Genomic DNA, 18,559 nt, shown 5'->3' with positions numbered 1-18,559 from the left:
TCTCCATCGTCACCATCTAAAATGCTTTCGGATCTTTTCTCACTCAGTCATTCACTAACTCCCTCAAATTATCTGCTTCATTCTTGACTTTTCTGCACCAAACAACATACAAAACAAATCCAACGAAAGCAATCAGAAATATTTTCAACATTGATTCCAAAGCTTTCGCATTTAATTTTCTCGTGCAAAACATTTCTTTCAGATGTAACATGAGATGCATTCAGATTGTTGATAGACATCTCTCCTCTCTCCAACCGAGCTATTCCGAAGCTCGATGGAAAAGTCAGATAAGAAAATGATACGCTCTCAAGCTGTGCCTCTCCTCTTTCTCCAACAACTATCCAAAGCTTTCCAGCTTCTACAGAACCGTCGCTCCCTCCAAACTCACAATTCAGGATTGTCACTCGTCCGCCATTCATCTGAATAACCCCAGTGTTGCCTTCTACCGGTGAGATTGGTAGTTTGAAAACAAGTCTGTTGAGAAGAAGCACTGTTGGCGTTAAACCATCGACCGCATTGAAGAAACCGTTGCTTTCAACTCTCAGCTCGTATTTGTCAGCAACTCCGCGGATGGTCAGCCACTTCCCATCTCTTCTCATCTCTCCAGAAACCCAGTTGTAGTTGTTGATCTGCACAGTCGTCTGGTTCTCTTTCAGGTTGCTCATCCCAACCTCCAATCGATCGCATGGATTTGCATCGCTTCCACAGTTCGGCAACGTGCTTTTTCCTGCCTCAACAAAAATGATATCTCCTGTTCCAGAAAACAGATATTTCTTGATTGAATAGTCAATTTCTGTGCTTTCAACGGAGTCCATAACCCAGAAATTTGGCTCAGGCGTGTTTAACTCGTCGATTGTGCCATACCACAGGTCTTCTTTGATCAGCGTTTCTGGATTCCCGCAAAGCAGAAACAGATCACTTCCCTTTGAGGCAAGATTTCCTGTGAAAGTGTTTGACTTCATCGAATACTGAACATTCGCATCGAATTTCAGATGCAGCCCTCCTCCAAACCCCCTAGCTCCCAGCGCTGTGCAGCTCTCCACTCTGTTCTGAGTGAATATCAGCTCTCCTCCATCCGACACATTCAATGCACCCATCCCTCCAAATGGAATCTCGCCTTGGCACATGTCTTTCGAAAACACACAGCCACTGATCTCCACTCGCTTTCCCTGTCCAATAACGCCTGAAAAGACTGGGCCATTCCCATTGTTACGAGTAACATTCGACAATTCACTTGAATGTATTTTCATTCCGCTTCCTTCCCCAAAAGAAATGACACTGCCACTTTCCAGTGATGAGCCATTGACTGTTAGCTTCTTGATGTCGGTTGAAGATCCATCACTCAAGTGAATAAGCCCATGTGAAGTCTGGCTCTCAATCCCTTCAATAGTGCATCCTGCAACAGATAATGATGTTCCTTGTCCTCTCAGCTCAACTGCAGCAACTTCCCCACAATCAATTCTTTTCAACTCAAATGCAGTTAAATGCACTTCGCCTCCTGTTGCACAAAGAATGCTGAATTGAATTGCCTCGCTTTCTATTTGCCTTGTTGTTGAGCAATTAGCAATGCTCAAAGTTGATTGCTGGCACAGAATCAGAAACAAACGAGGCGTTTCAACGAAGCTTGGAGGCAAGGAAAACGTAATATTCGAAATCGACACATCTGCTTCTGTCTCAATCAAACCATCCCCTTCCCCGCTCCCGTTGCTGCAAACAAAAACAGAAGTATTTTTTGTTGTCGATAAAATAGAAACAGAACATGAAGCAAGCTTTGAGCAGCTGTTGAGCTGGAACGATGGAAGAACAACGGCAACACCATGTTCTTGCGCTGATCCAAATCTCAATTCAACAACTTTGCTGATCGTGTGGCAAGACGCAAATGGAAATTCGCTTCCTGAGTGATCGTACCTTCCATCTGTCTCGCCTCCAACATATCCGCTTCCTGAAAATGAAGTTAGAAATGCAGCCAAAGGAATCGCACATTCTCGATTGCAGGAGATTCGCTCATACCCCATCAAATCCGTTTTGTTCATCTCCCTCCAAGCTATTTGGAAGTTATCCGCTCGAACTGCTTCAGTCAAGTTGTTGGCATCCACAAATATGTTGTTTCCTTTCCACGCTTTGCACTCAAAGAATGTCAGGTTTTTCAGAGAATAAATCCCATTATTATCTGAAATATGCAGATATATCCCTCCTCCTAATCCTCTTCCTCTATTTAATTCTTCACCGCTTGGTACATTTCAGTTGCTGAATCTGGTGTTGTTCACAGCAACGTTCATATTCCCCTGTTTCTGGATAAACAAAGATCCGCCCTTCAGCTCGTTTCCGTTTTCGCATGATGAACATAACTTGCACCCATCAATCACAATCTCGGAGTTTCCTCTATTCCCATATGCACTGAACAGTTCACCATTTCCGTTCTTCGCGTCATTTTGATGGAAAAAATAATATCTTATCAATTGAGTCTGAACAGCTTGTTCCGAAAGTCCACTGAAGTTTATTCCTGCTCCTCCTGAAATTGTTGAATTTGTAAATATTCCATTAACTGTGTTCAAGATAATCATATTTTCTGTGATCAAAAGTGCTGAAAGGTTAATACTCGGCAAAGCGAAATTAAATTATATGTAACCAGAAGAATTTCCATCCCAATTTTTCACAAAACGAGTGTTTGAAAAAATGAAGGTTCCTGATGACCGAAGATATTTCAGACGTAAGAAACACACCATTCCATAGGAATGTGAAATTGAGCAATTTTCAAAAGCAAGATCTTTGTATTGTTCATTTTTCATATGATCAACGCGGTAAATCGCTTCTCCACGATTTGCGCAACACTTGCTGAAATTTGATGAAATCAATATTAGTTTTTTTCCAAATTTGATAAATTGAAATCTCCTCCATGAATGAGCTCTTCATTTTCAATTGCGCTTATTCAGTCAAATAAACAATAACGAATATTGATTGATGCACCATGTGTAGAAGCGGCAATAATACTCTCAGATTCTTGTGGGTGTGTGTTTCCCGCTTATACCACAAAAATAAAAGTTCTCCCGTATCAAGAAGGTTTTTTCTCCCTGGCTGTATTATACTGTTTCTTGATCCAAAAACACTATCACTCCTTAAATAACTGCTGTCACTTCACTATGGGAACAAAATTCAGAAATTTTGCATTTTCTGGTATGTTCGTTTTGTAAAAATATACGCAATTTCACTTGTAATATGATAATAAGAATTATTCTTGTATATGTTGAAATAAACTCTGACAGTTCATTTCACAACCAAAAAAATTGTGCAGTATTGTGCTTCTCAATAGTGCTATTGAACATGTTTTTTATAAAATAAAAATAAGCATAGTAAAAGCTCTATAAACATTTTTTGCTTTGATCAAAAATAATATTCAAATTTCTTTATTGTTTAATAATTTTTTGAAAAGAAGAATTTCACAATTATCAAACAAACTTTCATGGAAAAGTTTGTTTGATAATTGTGAAATTCTTCTTTTCAAAAAACTATTTAAACAATAAATTATGTTTCCGTTTTCTTATCAAAATTTAAATTTCAATTTTGCTATGAATTATTGTTTTATTTGCTTAAACTATTCTGTAACTGCTGATATATAAAATGTTCATAGTTTGTATGGATTCTTTTTCCAGTTAAAAATTGAGATTCGTTAATGAATCAAATTTTTATTTGATAATAATTTTTCATTGCACAGAATGCGGCTGGAATTTCAATTAATGCAAAGAATCCTCCCACAAGTTTGATAAAGATGTTAAACACACAAATCAAACGGTTTTTATCTATCTTTCATTTAAATGCTATATTATTCTATTAAAATGTTAAATTTCTATTTTTTTAGCTTGGAAAATTTGCTGCAGATTTCAGAGCACCATTTGTAAAGGAGCTGACAATGTGGGGATGTTCAACAGGTTTATTTGTGGGGGAAGAGGATCTTCTGCTGAGGGTCGTAAAATACATGAGCGAAACGATATTGATATCTTCAGTTGCAGACATTTACGAAGATAGCAAGCAATGTGGAGAGTTGGACACATCATGCCACTCATTGAGCATTGCAGAGCAACACATTATTCTATATCTGTGCTCACAACTGTTGATCTCAAAGGAGACAGTTATTGTTGGGGAATGCAGTGCACATAATGTCAGCATGCACTCGCTAGCATCTCCTTCAGCCGCTTTTGTATATCTGAATTCAACAATTTCTAAAGATGAAGGGATCTTTATCACAACCTCACAGAAAGTCCAGATTGAGAGTGTATAATTTCTCATATGTAAGTTGTTTTCTTATTCAGGCAGTTCCATTATTTTTGAAACAAATGGACAACTTTCTCTTTCATTTGCCGAGTATCTTTTTACTGTGAATCAAGTAACAATCAACCTGATGTTCTCAATTCATCATTATTGAGCATTGAAAGTGGAAATTTTCATGTTGACAATGCTCAATGTCACTCCTTTCCTTCAAGAAGCCTTCATTTTTCCTTAAAGGAGATGAGATTTATATTACAAATGTGAAACTGAAACAAATCAAATCGACAACAGATATATTTGAGATTGGAAAATGTGGAAGTGTTGTGCTGAATGGAATTGATGCTGATGGCGTGAAGCTGTCTGAAGGTTGCATCATTGCGATTCATGGTTCGAATTCAGGAACAATTTCTATTTAGATCTCCTCAATTAACAACTCCTCAATGAATACGAAAACAGCCTCTTCTATTATAGGTTTACACCCTCCTTCTTTTTCATTTCGACTTCTTCAACTTCTTTTCGCGCGTTTTGCTCAGAAATATGACAAAAAACAAATGTTGCATTTTCAATGTGACTGTATATTTGTTTCTTTCAAAAGCTTTTGAAAGGAAATGAATGCGACAAGAAGAAAGAGGAAGCAGAGGAAGCAGAGGAAGCAGAGGAAGAGGAAGAGGAAGGAAAAGAAGGAAGAGAAAGATGATGATTCTTGACAATGCATTGACTCTTCCGATCTCCCTCTGCCGTTCCATAGCCTTGTGACACAGCTCTTCATGCTGCCATCACACAGCGGCAACACAAAGCTGATCGCCTTTTCCACCTCGTTCTTTTCATCTGCAGTTCCACCAACTCCACAACCAACCCATCCATCTACAACAGTGCCAGCTGCCCTTCTGTCTTCCACATAGCCCACTGCGTTGACTCCATCTGCCGTTTCTGAACCACCTCCACCCCCGCCCCTGCCCTTGCCACTGTTGATGTCTCGAAATCACCAGCGCCTGGCCATTAAGAGCCATCTTCAACAGAGCAGAATGCAGGCTAACTGCCTTCTTTACCGTACTTTTCTCAGATTGATACAGATATGCTCAAATTTCGGAGGAATTAAATTTATATTGTTGCTTCAGTAACAGCGTGAAGAAGTAATTGCGATATCACGCCTCCAGCATCGACACATATAATGGCAAACAGCACCAAGACAGCATGTACACATCCCGAAAGATCCGCAACAACAGCGCGTGCTGCATCTGCGGAATGCTCTCTCACAAAAGAGACTCCTGTTCGAATAAGTGATCCCTCACCAAGCTTCGTGAAATGATGATGATGAAAAAGTCAATGGATCGCAGCTACGTATTGCATCGTGCAGCGCCATAATCGCGTCCTTTTTTCAACTTCATTGCTTCCGCTTGGTTGAAGTTCTTCAAAGACCTCAGAAACACAGACGAGTCTGCCTCTCCCTTCTCCGAAAAAAATCCCTCAAACTCCCCCAAAATAACATCTCGATTTTCTACTCCGAAGCCTCTTTAACCACTGTATTGATTTTCTTCCGAAACATCCTGTCCAAAGTCATTAGGAAGATCTAGCTCTCTTCTGCAAGTGGATTCAACTGAAAACTATCAAATAGCACTTTGCAGTTGTCATGAAAACCACAACTTGTCTCCTTTGCTCTCCTCCCGCACAAGCTTCCCTAGCAACAACACATCTGCAAAGTCCTTTTGTAACAGCTCCACGACTTTGATCATCTTTAATTGTGCGGCCTCGCTCTTCTTCTGCTCTACGTGCCTAACCCTCAGACACATGAATACATAATCCCCAAACTACTGCCTCGGAACCACCACTCTCACAAACACAGCGATTCCATCTTCCAAGTCTGTTGCGATCTTGTCTCCGAATATCCCTAGAATCAACGTAAGCGTCAACACAAGCGACGACTTCAGCCCTATTTTCAGCGGATTCAACAAACGCTTCATCTGCACAGACAACTGCAAAGTGATCAGTACCCAAAGCTCTTGCGCCGTGTCGTGATCAACTTGCCTAAGTGACCAAGAAACCGTTCTCATCTGATGCTCCATCGTCTCTTCGTACAACTCCTTCTTTTTCTTCTGCTCCAACTTCTATTACACAAGCTCCGTCCGCAGCTCTCATTCATCTGTTGAACAGTGCCTTCTGCATGTGTATCGTCTTTTCCTGCACTTTCGACAGCACCATTCTTTTCATATCTTTCTCTGATTCCAGGTCTCGTTCCTTAACTTCCACCTCATTTCCCCCCCCACCACCACCACACACACACACACACACACACCGCTGTTTGCTTCTCCCACAACACTCACCGCGTTCCCCATTTTCACTGCAACCACCTTCCTGTTCAAGTTTGGTAATAGCTTTGCAACGCGGCAATCCCCGATGCTTACTGCAAGCTTCTCATTTGAGTTTTTACGAAACCCAGAAGGCAGAATCAACAAAGAAGAAAACGGAATCATCACTCTTTCAGCTGAGGCCAATGATGAAGGCGTAGCAAGCGTTACCACCAATACATCATTTTCCGCTTGCCATCCACATTTACCACCCGACTCTACTGCTTCTGTTGCCTCTTTACGTTCTCAATCCCTTCATCAATAAATTCGACCTTCTCCTTCGTCGCAACCAAATGCTCCTGCAGCTCCTTCACCTCTGCGATGTGCTTCTCGCTCATCTGCAGAATCTTCCTCTCCCGCATCCGGATGATCTTGTCCTTCTCCTGCAGCTGCTCCACCTGTACGCTCGAAGGCTTCGATATCCGCTCTTTGTCCAGGATCTTCTGCAGCAGCATGACGAACTCCGAATACCGCTTCTTCATCTCCTGCTTCGCCTCCTCGTGCTGCTCCTTCAGCTCCCAGATCTACCGCCCCAGCCCCTCCTTCTCCCCAGCCAGCTCCGCCACCTGCGCCTCGAACTTCCTGCCCGTCTTGCAAAGCGTCTACACAGCATTCGCCTTTGTCCTCTGCAGGTCTTCCTACTTGTTCTTCAGCTCTTCCCCTTTTCAAACATTGCTGCACATCTCCCCGTCACTAAATCGTCCAGTTTCACCACCAAATATTTCAGCTGAAAAGATAACGATTCCTGCCACGACGGGTCAAACAGATCGTACATCGACATGAACGCATTCACATCTGCTGCCACAAATATCATCTTGCTCCCCAACTTCGTTCCAACCAACGCTGCAAGCGATAAAAGCGGGTATACCGGAGGAATCGAAAGCATCTCCAAAGGTGCCACAAAGCACGCACACACAACACACTTATACAGCACAGCCAGCCGCGCCACAACATATCCCCGCAGCGTCGGCAGCGCCCGTTACGACAGCAGCAGCTGCAGCGACAGCGGCATGTGCCGCCCATACACCCCAGCTGCCTCTGGCACCACAATCCGCAGCCTCCTCTCAATGTCGTCCATCGCTCCCGCTGACGTGTTTGACTCTGCCTCTGCCAAGGCATCCGAAGGGTCAATCGCAGGTGCTGATGATGAATATGAATATGAAGATGAAAATGCTGATAAGTTAACATCTCCTGTCGCCTTCTTCTCTTCGCTTCTTCGCTTCCGGAATGGCGAAGTTGATCTGCGCGCTGCTCCAGTTGAAGAAGACGAAGAAGACGAAGGCGCTGGGCGAAGAGACGGCTGCTTCGCTTCCAACGCTACAAGAAGTTTGATGAGACATTTCCCATCATGTCATCAGGCAGCTCCACCTGTGATACAAACACAACATTTTCATTTTTTTCTGAATGGTCAACCAGCAACAAAAGCATACAGTTCTCGATCCATGGGAAAAGGATGAAACAAGGTTTTTTCAAAAGTTGAGTTGAAATTTGAAGATATAGATGAGCAAAAAAGCAAATGAGCAATTGGCATCTATTAAAGATATGATTCATGATTTGATTCAAGATTTGATATACCATTTTTGTTTTGAATTTTTATAAAAGGACATTTGATATCAGAAATAATATGTTGTTTTTTATTTATTTGTTATAACATTAAAAACTGTTCAATATTAACAACCTTTTGTATTTCTTTTAATAACAACAAGGATTGTTTCGATGAAATTTTCCTGTTTAATAATTTCTTTTCAAATTTCTCAAATAAAAGCAAGTTAAAATCTATCTGTTTTTCAACAAATGAACATATTTAAAATGAAGTCTCCATTCGAAAAATTAAAACATAGATTTAAACAGTTGAAATGAAAACATAGAAATATAAATAAATTTTTCTGTGACTTCAAAAAACAAGAAAAAAACATTTAAATAATAAAAGTGTAACAATAGTAAATTGGGTATTTGAAATCTATTTTATTAAATCGCAATATTTGGGGATAGGGTGACAAAACTCAATAGAATAACATTCAGCAATATATAATGGTAACGGAATGATCAACATTTTCTGATCATTTGTGATCTGATTTTCAGATCAATTAATATTTTGTGACTTTTCAAAAAAAAATACCCAAATAAGGAACAATTTTTTAATATCCTAGTATTTAAAATTTGCAACTTTTCAAAAAGAATGACCCATATAATGTGCATAAAAAGAAAAACGCGAAAACACAATTTCAAAATTTTAATTTACTGAGAAAAATATATTGTATAAATTATTTTCCCCACGAATATTTACAATTCTTAATTGTTAATCATGCACGCATGATTAATTCAAAAAATAACAACATATTTCTTATAAATTTCAGTTTTTCAAAAAACAGGTGATGTGTGAAAACTATTAAAAAAAAGGAGTTTCTCAAGTTATAAAATAACCAAAAATGTTAAAAAGAAAGGTTTAAAAACAATACAAACAAGCAAAACATTCGGTTTCAAAAACTCCTGGAAAAGCGAGCAAAACATTGATCAAAAAAAATAAAACTTTAAATATTCAGATCTTTCTTTTGAAGAATTAATTTTCAGAAAAATTTAGCATACAACCTTGTAATAATAATATTATTTTTTTGAAAAGTTCCTTTTGTTTTATTTTCTAATAAGATATAAATTTCATATTTCGATCACATTTCTGTTCCAACTTTCCAAATTTCAATGTCATGAAAGCTAAATATTAATAATGTTTATTCTTCCATTTTAGTGAAGTTTCGTAAGAGTGAACAGAAATATGATCGAAATATGAAATTTTTATTTTATTTGAAAATTAAACTAAAGGAACTTTTCAAAAAAATTTAGACATATATTACGAAAAGTCCAAAAATCAGAGAAAATAAATTTATTATTTTTAAATACCAACACTGACGTGGATTTTTAATTACTGACGGACACGGCAAAAATTTTCAATCTGTAACACATGTTTACTGGGTACTAATTAAAATCCGACTTTGCACATTTTTCGGATATTTTATGACAAACATTTTTCTAACATACCAGAAATATTTATCGATCATAACCATAACCATATCAATTTTGAAAATTCTAAAAAAGTTCTTCAATTAATATTTGCTGGAGCGCAAAGATATTATATGTATGTGTTTAACATTTTATAATCGCTTTCCAATATCATATTTTTCAAATATTATTTTAAAAATTTGTTATTTAGGAGTGTTGAAGCTGCGAAGCAATCGAACGATGCTGTTGTTGGTGCCATGTGCTTGGACATACCGATTCTATCATCATTTCTTCCAGAGGATTTTGCTACATTTTCTCATCGAAGAAAAGTACTCGAAAAGCATCGTATTCGAGATGATCAGGATAGCAGGGCATACTTTCGATTTGCAGAAGAATACGTAAAACTCAAGCAAAATCTTAATATGAAAATGCCTATTTCTCCTTTTATTTCTCAAACAACACAAAAAGAATTTGCAAGATCAAGAAAAAAAGCAGTTAAAAACCAATGTTGCTCTTGCTGTGTTTCATGCTTTGGAAGATACTCATTTCTTCAAGTTGCTGCTTACATTGTACTTATGTCAATTATTGCAACAACACTTTCTTTCTTTCAGGATTGGGTGACGAATGTTCCTTTTCGACAACTTAAACAGTACACTTACAACTTATTTGACAATTTTGGATGGAAAATCCCGATACATCTTGCTTATAGTTTAGTGCTTGGAATCCTTTCATCGATAACAACTGCAACTTTGTCTCCCAGAGCTGGTTCTGGGTCGGGGATTCCTGAAATCAAAGCGATATTGAATGGCGTTGATTTTCCTCAGTATTTGACGTTTCGAACAGCAATGTCGAAATTATTCGGATGTATGATGGCGCTGGGCGCAGGGCTTTACGTTGGTCGTGTGGGGCCCATGACTTCTGTTTCATTTATCATTGGATATCTTCTGATGAAGTATCTGCCTTGCTTCAACTCCTTCCTAGAGACAGAGTCGCTGAAGCGGAATAGGCTGTCCTTTGCTGTGGCTGTTGGGATGGCTGCAACGTGCTACGCGCCGATCGGCGGGGTGCTCTTCTCCATTGAGGTTACGTCCGACCTGTTCCTGACAAAGAACTACGGCTCCACGTTCTTCGCCTCAGGGTTTGCAGGGCTTATCTTCACCATCTTCAAGCAGTTCGACTATTCCCCGCTCGGCCAGGAGCCCACCAACCCGTCGTCGCCGTCGCTGCTGGAGCTGCTGGCGTTTCTGTGTGTGGGCGTGGTGATGGGGGTGCTGTCTGTGTGCCTGATCCAGCTGACAAAGCGCACGGCACACATGTTCCGCCGCTTTGAGCAGACGAACAAGAAGAACAAAGAAGGCACATCACTCGACTTCCCCACGCAGGTCGCTGCTGCGTTTTCGGGGGCCAGAATGGAGGTGAGGTTTTCGATGGATGCGAACGAGAGGGAGTTTGAGATTGTGGACAATGAGGACATTCCAGAGGAAGAGGCGATGATGAGAAAAGGAGATGCCAAAGGCAGTGCGAATGCAAGCAAAAAAAGGAATGTTTTTGTGGTGAGTGATTGTTCTCAATCATTTTCATCATCTTCTTCATCTTCTTCATCATCATCTTCTTCTTCTCCCACATCCCTCCATCACTTGGAGAGCCAAGAAGAACAAAAGCGAAGGTCAAAGCCCCGTCTCATAAGTGACAGTGTTGTCTATTCGTCTGTCGCTGACGAAGGCAAAACAGTCGTCACGCGTGTCGAGTCGCCCACCACACTTCCTCTGCCTCCTTCTGCCTATCCGCCTGCTGTTGCCTATCTGAAGCCTACACAGTCAGCAACTGCTGCTGTCTCAATCGTGCCTTATTCCCCTCCTTCCCTCTCCACTTCGCCTTCAATGCCTGGGCAGTTAATATCATCATCATCATCATCTTCTTCTTCTTCTTCTTCTATTCCTGTTGTTTCATCCCTTCATGCACCTTCTACCCATTCTTCCATTTCTTCCTCCCCCAAAAAGAAGCCATCCTCTTCTTCCACAGAGCCCTCCAACCAGACCTTCTTCAGCAGAATCTACCGAATTGTGGCTGATCATCTTGCCATGTACAACAAGCGATACATCATCGTCTTCTTCGTCGCCTTTGCCAATGCTCTTCTGACCATCCCTTTTGGTGGCTTTGCTTCAGCTGGCACTGCCTCTGGCTATCTCCTCATGGACATGCTGGTGGAGCCCTTGCCTGACTCGTTTCTGAACGGATGGGCAGGATTTGGAGTGAGAAAAGGAGGTGTGGATGGTGTAAATGAGAAGGGAGGGATTATTTTGTTTGAATATGATTTTCATTGATGGGAAAAGAAAAAATAAATAGAGAGAGAAAGAGTAATTTTTCAATAAGAACATTCGCTTATTAACGTTGTGTTAATTAATTAAATTATTTTTCTTCAATTTCAAATTTCCTCTTTTTTTTTTTTTTTTTTTTTTTCTAATCAGGTACCATCCCTTCCAGCGGAGTTGCCGGGATCACCACGCTTCTCCTCATCATTGCCATCAAGTTTGTCATCCTCCCCTTCTCTCTCCAGATCGCAGTGCCAGCTGGTGTTGTGATGCCCTCCCTTGTTGTTGGAGCAGTGGGCGGGCGTTTGATAGGAGAGATTCTGCGTCTCTCTCTCCCGTCCATCTTTCAGGAGGTGTCTCCCTTCGGCGCAGTGGGCGCAGCTGCGTTTCTGGCAGGCATCACACAGACCATATCTCCTGCACTGATTGTGATTGAGATGAGTGGCATGGCAAATGTGTCTTTGAGCTGTGTGCTGGGCGTGCTGGCTGCTTATCTGACGTCGATGGCGCTGTCGGACTCGATGTACACGATGCTGATGAAGTTCAGGGGGATTCCGTATCTGTCGCCGAAACTGCCGCACAAAGTTCCGTTTGTGAAGAAGGAGTGGAGAGAGAAGATAGAGGCGAAGATTGAGAAGCAGGAGGAGAAGGAGAGAAAGAGATTGGAAAAGGAGAGGAAGAAGCTGGAGAAAGAGGAAAAGAAGAGAATTAGAGACGAGATGAGGCACAAGGAACACACACTGAAGGTTCTTGGGCAAAATGCAGCTGATTTAAATTCCAATGAAATTGGTTCAAATTCGAATTCAACTTCATTTTCAAATTCAAATTCAGTTCTTTCTCAGTCAGATGAAGCAATAAGCTCAATCATCCCACGCACAGCCAGCCCTCTGCCTCCTCCCATGCACTTCACGATCCCTCGCCGTTTGACCGCCACATCCTCACTCACTGTGAAAGACCTGATGAAGACAACCACAATAGCGCTTGTCCCGTTCTCCACTGTCAGAGACATCCGAAGAGAAATGCAGCTGGCAAGAGCAATGGGGCTGCTATATGTTCCGCTTGTTCGCTCGCAGAGGAAAGGAGAGAGAGTTTTGCTGGGGGCAGTTACTGTTGATTCATTGGAGCAGCTGATGGGCAATCCATTGCTGCTGCAGAAGGCGATTGTGAAGACGATCGAGATGGGAGGTGATCTGCACAGATGGAGAGTGGAGAGAGAGAAAGAGGAAGAGAGGGAGAGGAGGAGGAGGAAGGAGGAGAAGAGGAGGAGGAGAAAGAGGATGGAGAGAGGAGAAGAAGGAGATGTGGAAGAAGAAGAAGATGGAGAAGGAGAAAAACTAATCAAAATGAATTTTAATTCAAACAACATCGAGATCACAGGAAATGACATAAATCCATCCATTTCTGACTCTATTCGTCGTTCTGAAGGCTCTTCTTCTTCTTCTTCTTCTTCTTCTTCCTCACAACAGGGGATGGTTCTTACAGGAAAATGGAGTGAGTCTATTGATTCAGCGTGGATCGAGCTGAGCAACAGAAGGAGAAGAGGCACGAGGACGTGGAATGAGCTGGTGGAGTACAAAATGGCGATTGCCAAACAGAACAGAATTGCTCTCAATATGAAGCTGGGGTCAGCAGTGGGCTCGGCTTATGGAGGGAAAGATTCAACGCTTTCTTCTTCTGCTTCTGCTTCTTCTGCTTCTTCTTCTTCCTCTTCTTCTTTTGCTTCTTCTGCTTCTTTGTCTTCTTCTTCTTTTTCATTGCATTCCCCATCATCATCATCCTCTCATTTATCTTCTGTATATTTCAGACAAAATGATCATCCACAAAACAGCACAAACACAAAACTTGTGTCTCTTGTTGAGCTGCCAAAGGAAAAAGAACAGGAAATGTTGAGTGGACAGTTGGCTTCGCCCAACTTTGAGGGAAATTCTGGAACGGTTTCAACGAAGACGAATAAAATAACTTCTTCTTCTTCTTCTTCTTTGAGTTTATCAGCTTCACAGAAAAATATGAGAAAAGAAACAAATGAAGAACAAAAAGAAGAGAAAGAGAAGGTAAATGGAGAACGCAGAAGCAGATTGAAAGGAAGAATTTTTGGAGAGAATTCAGAAGAGGGAGAAGAAGAAGAAGATGATGATGATGAAAAGGATGAAGATGAAAGAGAAAGAGATTATGAGGAAGATGATGTTGATGATGAATCTTCTCTTTCCTCTTCTTCTTCCTCCTCCTCTTCTTCTTCTTCAACATCTTCTTCATCTTCTTTGAGCTTTAACAATTTTTCAAGTGTATCTCCAATGTCATCATCCTCTTCCTCTTCCTCTTCCTCTTCTTCCTCCTCCTCTTCTGATTCTGATTCTTCATCTTCTCCACTTGACGAGTTATTAAGTTCAGATGGAGATGATGATGATGATGATGGAGGAGAAGGAGAAGGCGAAGGAGCAATTAGAAAATCTCATCAAAAACATCAAAAAAGACACAGAAGAAGAGCAGAAATAACACAAAACAGACAAAATGGTGATGCTAATGGAGCAAAAATGTATTCAGGAAGGAAAGGGAAGAAAAGAGGAGTTGTTTGGGAAGGGGTGATTGGAGGAGAAGGAGGAGGAAGAGGAAGCGAACTAAACAGCAAAAGCAAAAGAAGAAGAAGAAGAAGAAGAAATCAAATAGGAAGTGAATCTTCATTGTCTTCTTTGAGTGAAAGTGATCTAAGCAATGCAGATGATCTGCCATCACGTGTTGAGCGGTTTAATGTGCATTCGCCAGAAGATGAAGAAAACGGAGGTTTTGTGGCATCTTTTGCAGAAGATGGAGTTTTGAATGCAGCTTTAACAGCACAATCACGTTCTCCACTGCATTTGAACACGAGGGCATATAATAATCATTATAATCATCATCATCATTATGTGACAGAGGAAGGGATGATGGATGGAAGAGGAGGAAGAGGAGAAGGAGAAGAAGAAGAAGGAGAAGAGGAGAGAAAGAGAAGGAAGAAGAGGGAGAAGAAGGGAAAAGTTGATGGAGATGGAAGTTATCATCATCATCATCATTCGAAATTAGTCCATTCTTATTCCTTTTCCACTCTTTCTCAATCTTCACGCACATCTTCTTCTTCCAATTCTTCTTCTTCCTCTTCTCATAGCTCGAATAACTCGAATAATATAGGCACTTTGAGTGATGAATCTAAGCAGAGAATGGCTGAAGCATTGGCTGGCAGTGAATTCACACAGAAAAATCAAATAAACAAGAAAAATCAAAAAAAATCAGCATTTTCTGATTCTTCTTATGTTTCTCCCCCATTTTTGGATGGAGGAGAAGAAAAGGAAGACAATGAAACGAATGGAGAAAGGGGAAAAGAAATTGAAATAAGGGGAAATCAAATAGAAAGAGGGTATAAAAGTGGAAGAGGGGAATATGATGATATGTTGGGAAAAGGAGGAGAAAAAGAAGAAGGAAAAAGCGGAAAAATAAGAGAAAAAGATGGAAAAGAAGGGAAAAGAAGAAGAAAGAGGCTTATTCAGAGGAGAAGAGAGAAAGATATTATTGAAGGCGAAGATCTTCACACGTATCTTTCCAACCAATTGAGCAGAGAAGCCAAATTAGGCAGCGCAAAACTCACCAGCGAGCACAATTTCATCCGTCCGCTGTGTTTCACGCGCCCAAAAGAGCATCCTTCTTCTTTCTATTTCACGCGCAGTTACCCCTCAAACCCAGCAGATGTGCTGACACTCCCATTCATCCCGTCTCATCTTGCATTCTCCAAATCAGTTTATTTCTGGACAACTTTCTTTGCACACCCGAGATATCCTAATAATTCTATTGCGTTGCAGAGAAAGAATATTGTTAATACTGCTTTGTCAATGGCAAATAGACAGAAAACAGAACAAAATAAAAATTCTTTAAATCATCATCAGTCTTCATTGTCTTCTTCTTATCCTTCTTCTTCTTCCTCCTCCTCCTCTTCCTCTCTTATTCGTCACTTCCCACGTCTCCCTTCCTCTCCTCTTCCTCCTCCCCTTCTCTTCCGCTCCTTCCGCCCTTCTGCCGATCTCATTGTGGCTGATGAAGACAGCATCAACAACGCCCTTTCTCAACATTCTCTTTATTCTTCTTCTTCTTCTTCTTCTTTTGCTTCTTTCACTTCTAATATCACGTTTGTTTCTCCTCCTTCTCCTTCTCTTTCTCTTTCTCTCTCTCCTTCTCCTTCTTCTTCTTCTTCTTCTTTCTCATCTTCTTCCATTCATCAACCACAACCACAATATAATCATCAATTCGATTCTTCTTCTTCTTCTTCTTCTTCTTTTGCCGGCAACTGGGCAGGAGCAGATTTACATTCACCGAGTGGTAATTCACCTTCTCTCTCTCCTTCTCCTGCCACTTACAATTCATCTTCATCATATTCATCATCAACATATTCTTCCTCTTCCTCTTCCTCTTCCACCTCCTTCTTCTCCTCTCCTTCTCCTTTCCCTTTCAACACCTCCTCCTCCTCTTCTTCTTCTTCTTCTTCTTCTTTCTCAAAGAAATGCACCCGCCTCAGCCTCTGCCCCCACACCAAGAACATTCCAGCCACTCCTCTTCCTCCAAGAAGTCTAGTTTGGCCTCATAATTTCAGTGAGTCCTGGATGAAGAGATGGATTCTGAAGGTTTCGGAGGAAGAAGAAGAGGAAGAGAAGGAAGTGAATGAGAATGCTAATGAATCTGATAATCAAAAACAGGTTCAAATGAATCATCTAACAACTTCTTTCTTTTCTTCCACTGCTTCTTCTTCTTCTTCTTCAAATTATGCTCCACCCCCTCCTCCTCCTCCCCCACCACCTCCTCCTCCATCTCATCCTCCTCCTTATTCTTCTTCTTCTTCTTCCTTCCCCTCCTCCTCTTCCACCATCACCTCACCTTCTCCCCTTCCAAATCCTTCTTTTCTGTCTGAAGAAGAGCGCAAAGCATCCAAATGGACTGGTTCTTTCTTTGTTGGCCAGCTTTCAGTGGACAAAGGAGCAAATCTGCAGAATATCCAAGCTTTTAAAGCGCCCAGACATTTCACAGGAAAACTGCCAAAGACGAGCAGAAGGAAAATGATGAATAAAATGATGGAAATGAAGACGAGCCTGCTTGTGGCTACACCTGCTGATGAAGAGGATGTGCTGGGGGCGCCTGTGCCTCCGCCGCCGCTGGTGGTGGGGGAGAAGATGAAAAGGGAAGGAGAGAATAGAAAAGGGAAAGAGAAAGAGAAGGAGAAAGAGAAGGAGAAAGATGAAAGAAAAAGAAATGAATCATCTTCTGTTTCTGAAATTCCTCGTACAAAGACACAGCTGCTTAGAGCTCATTCAACATCTTCCTCTCCTTCCGCCCCTTCTTCTTCTTCTTCTTCTTCTCTTTCTTCTTCCTCGCCCTCATCTTCCAAGCTCTCCCCTTCATTCACCAGCACAAAGAAGAAAGAATGCTACACGCCAGTCACTGCTGCCACAGTGCAGAAGCTGTCGTCGAGTGACGACGACTTTTCTGTTGTGAATTTGCTCTCCCGTTTTGTTCTTGTGCATCCCTCGCCCTTTCAGCTGTCTGGCTCAACTTCTCTCCACAAGGCACACTCTCTTTTCCATCTGCTTCAGCTGTCTTTCTGTTTGGTCACTGAAGAAGGAGAATATGTTGGTGTGGTGTGGAAGAGCGATTTTTCAGAGCTGGCGGAGGCGATGAAGCGGTGGGGCAAAGAGAAAGCGCAGCAGAAGGAGCAGATTGCGTATGAGAAGGAAGTGGCGATGAGGGAAAAGAATGCGATGAAGGAGAAAGAAAAGGAGATGAAGAGAGAAAGAGAGAAGATTAAGGAGAAGAGGAAGATGATTATGAAGAGACAGAAAGGGGTGAATGCGGAGGGGAGTTTGGGTGATGGCTCTAAATACGTTGAAAGTGCTGCAACACCTCTGATATTGAGGGATGAATTTAATGAATAATGCTGATGGTAAGTATTGTGGGAGAAATTTATTCATCTTCTTCTTCTCATCATCATCATCATATATATAAATATGATAAGAAAGATTACAATCATATTTTGTTGTTGCTAAATGGATGTGAAACGTGAATTGTTTCGAGGTGCACATCGGCTTGCCAAATGTGTCTGTATCTTTGACTGATTATTTATCCTCTTTCAACTTTAACATTTGGAAATATTCTTTTCTTCTTCTTCTTCTTCTTCTTCTTCTTCTTCTTCTTCTTCTTCTTTGTTTGTTTGTATGCTTGCTTGCTTCTTTGCTTCTTTTATTGTTTCTCTTTTTCTTATTTTAAACGGATCTGATAATGTTGGAGTTAAAATATAATTTATATGAGATCAATTGCAACAATCAACTATTAATTTTCGTGAAAGAAAGAATATTTTGATATTTATTCTCATTTTAAATCTGTTGGCAAAGTGAAAATTGTAAAGTTATCTTTAATTTTTTTCATTTCCTTAATATTTTATTCTTTTCTTTTCATTCTGTTAGTTTGAAGTATTCATATCTCTGTAAATTTTAGCTTATGTTCAACAACATTATTTACAAGAATTACCAGCTCTTATAATTCTTTTCTAAATTACAACTTTGAATTAACATTTTAATTTTTTCATAGAGTGGCAAAAGGTTTTTATTTATTTGTTTGTTTGTTTGTTTGTTTCGAATA

At 40.7% G+C, this 18,559-nt stretch overlaps 6 protein-coding genes across 6 annotated transcripts; 2 read left to right on the top strand and 4 right to left on the bottom strand.

Annotated features, from left to right (window-relative positions):
* Positions 1 to 77: 77 nt before the first annotated feature.
* On the bottom strand, positions 78 to 2,033 carry MONOS_8977 (uncharacterized protein; the record flags this gene model as incomplete). Its single annotated transcript, XM_067879432.1, has 1 exon — positions 78 to 2,033. The coding sequence occupies one exon, from the start codon at positions 2,031 to 2,033 to the stop codon at positions 78 to 80; it is 1,956 nt and encodes a 651-aa protein (XP_067728937.1).
* A 1,427-nt stretch (positions 2,034 to 3,460) lies between these two features.
* MONOS_8976 (uncharacterized protein) lies at positions 3,461 to 4,960 on the top strand (the record flags this gene model as incomplete). The annotated part of the gene is made up of 5 exons (XM_067879431.1): positions 3,461 to 3,468; positions 3,713 to 3,755; positions 3,857 to 4,270; positions 4,479 to 4,650; positions 4,869 to 4,960. The coding sequence occupies 5 exons, from the start codon at positions 3,461 to 3,463 to the stop codon at positions 4,958 to 4,960; spliced, it is 729 nt and encodes a 242-aa protein (XP_067728936.1).
* Positions 4,961 to 5,364: 404 nt separating this feature from the next.
* MONOS_8975 (uncharacterized protein) lies at positions 5,365 to 6,326 on the bottom strand (the record flags this gene model as incomplete). The annotated part of the gene is made up of 3 exons (XM_067879430.1): positions 5,365 to 5,559; positions 5,902 to 6,036; positions 6,087 to 6,326. 3 exons carry the CDS (start codon positions 6,324 to 6,326, stop codon positions 5,365 to 5,367), a joined length of 570 nt encoding a protein of 189 aa, XP_067728935.1.
* Positions 6,327 to 6,866: 540 nt separating this feature from the next.
* On the bottom strand, positions 6,867 to 7,494 carry MONOS_8974 (uncharacterized protein; the record flags this gene model as incomplete). Its single annotated transcript, XM_067879429.1, has 2 exons — positions 6,867 to 7,269; positions 7,373 to 7,494. 2 exons carry the CDS (start codon positions 7,492 to 7,494, stop codon positions 6,867 to 6,869), a joined length of 525 nt encoding a protein of 174 aa, XP_067728934.1.
* Positions 7,495 to 7,587: 93 nt separating this feature from the next.
* Positions 7,588 to 8,052, bottom strand: MONOS_8973 (uncharacterized protein; the record flags this gene model as incomplete). Its single annotated transcript, XM_067879428.1, has 2 exons — positions 7,588 to 7,925; positions 8,022 to 8,052. The coding sequence occupies 2 exons, from the start codon at positions 8,050 to 8,052 to the stop codon at positions 7,588 to 7,590; spliced, it is 369 nt and encodes a 122-aa protein (XP_067728933.1).
* Positions 8,053 to 9,564: 1,512 nt separating this feature from the next.
* Positions 9,565 to 18,556, top strand: MONOS_8972 (putative Chloride Carrier/Channel (ClC) Family Protein; the record flags this gene model as incomplete). The annotated part of the gene is made up of 3 exons (XM_067879427.1): positions 9,565 to 9,575; positions 9,814 to 11,867; positions 12,071 to 18,556. The coding sequence occupies 3 exons, from the start codon at positions 9,565 to 9,567 to the stop codon at positions 17,854 to 17,856; spliced, it is 7,851 nt and encodes a 2,616-aa protein (XP_067728932.1). The 3' UTR covers positions 17,857 to 18,556.
* Between the last annotated feature and the right edge of the window lie 3 nt (positions 18,557 to 18,559).

Source organism: Monocercomonoides exilis (assembly GCF_001643675.1).
Source record: "Monocercomonoides exilis strain PA203 chromosome Unknown scaffold18-1597598, whole genome shotgun sequence".
Classification (NCBI taxonomy): domain Eukaryota; phylum Preaxostyla; order Oxymonadida; family Polymastigidae; genus Monocercomonoides; species Monocercomonoides exilis.
This window is presented reverse-complemented; position numbering and strand designations above follow the sequence as displayed.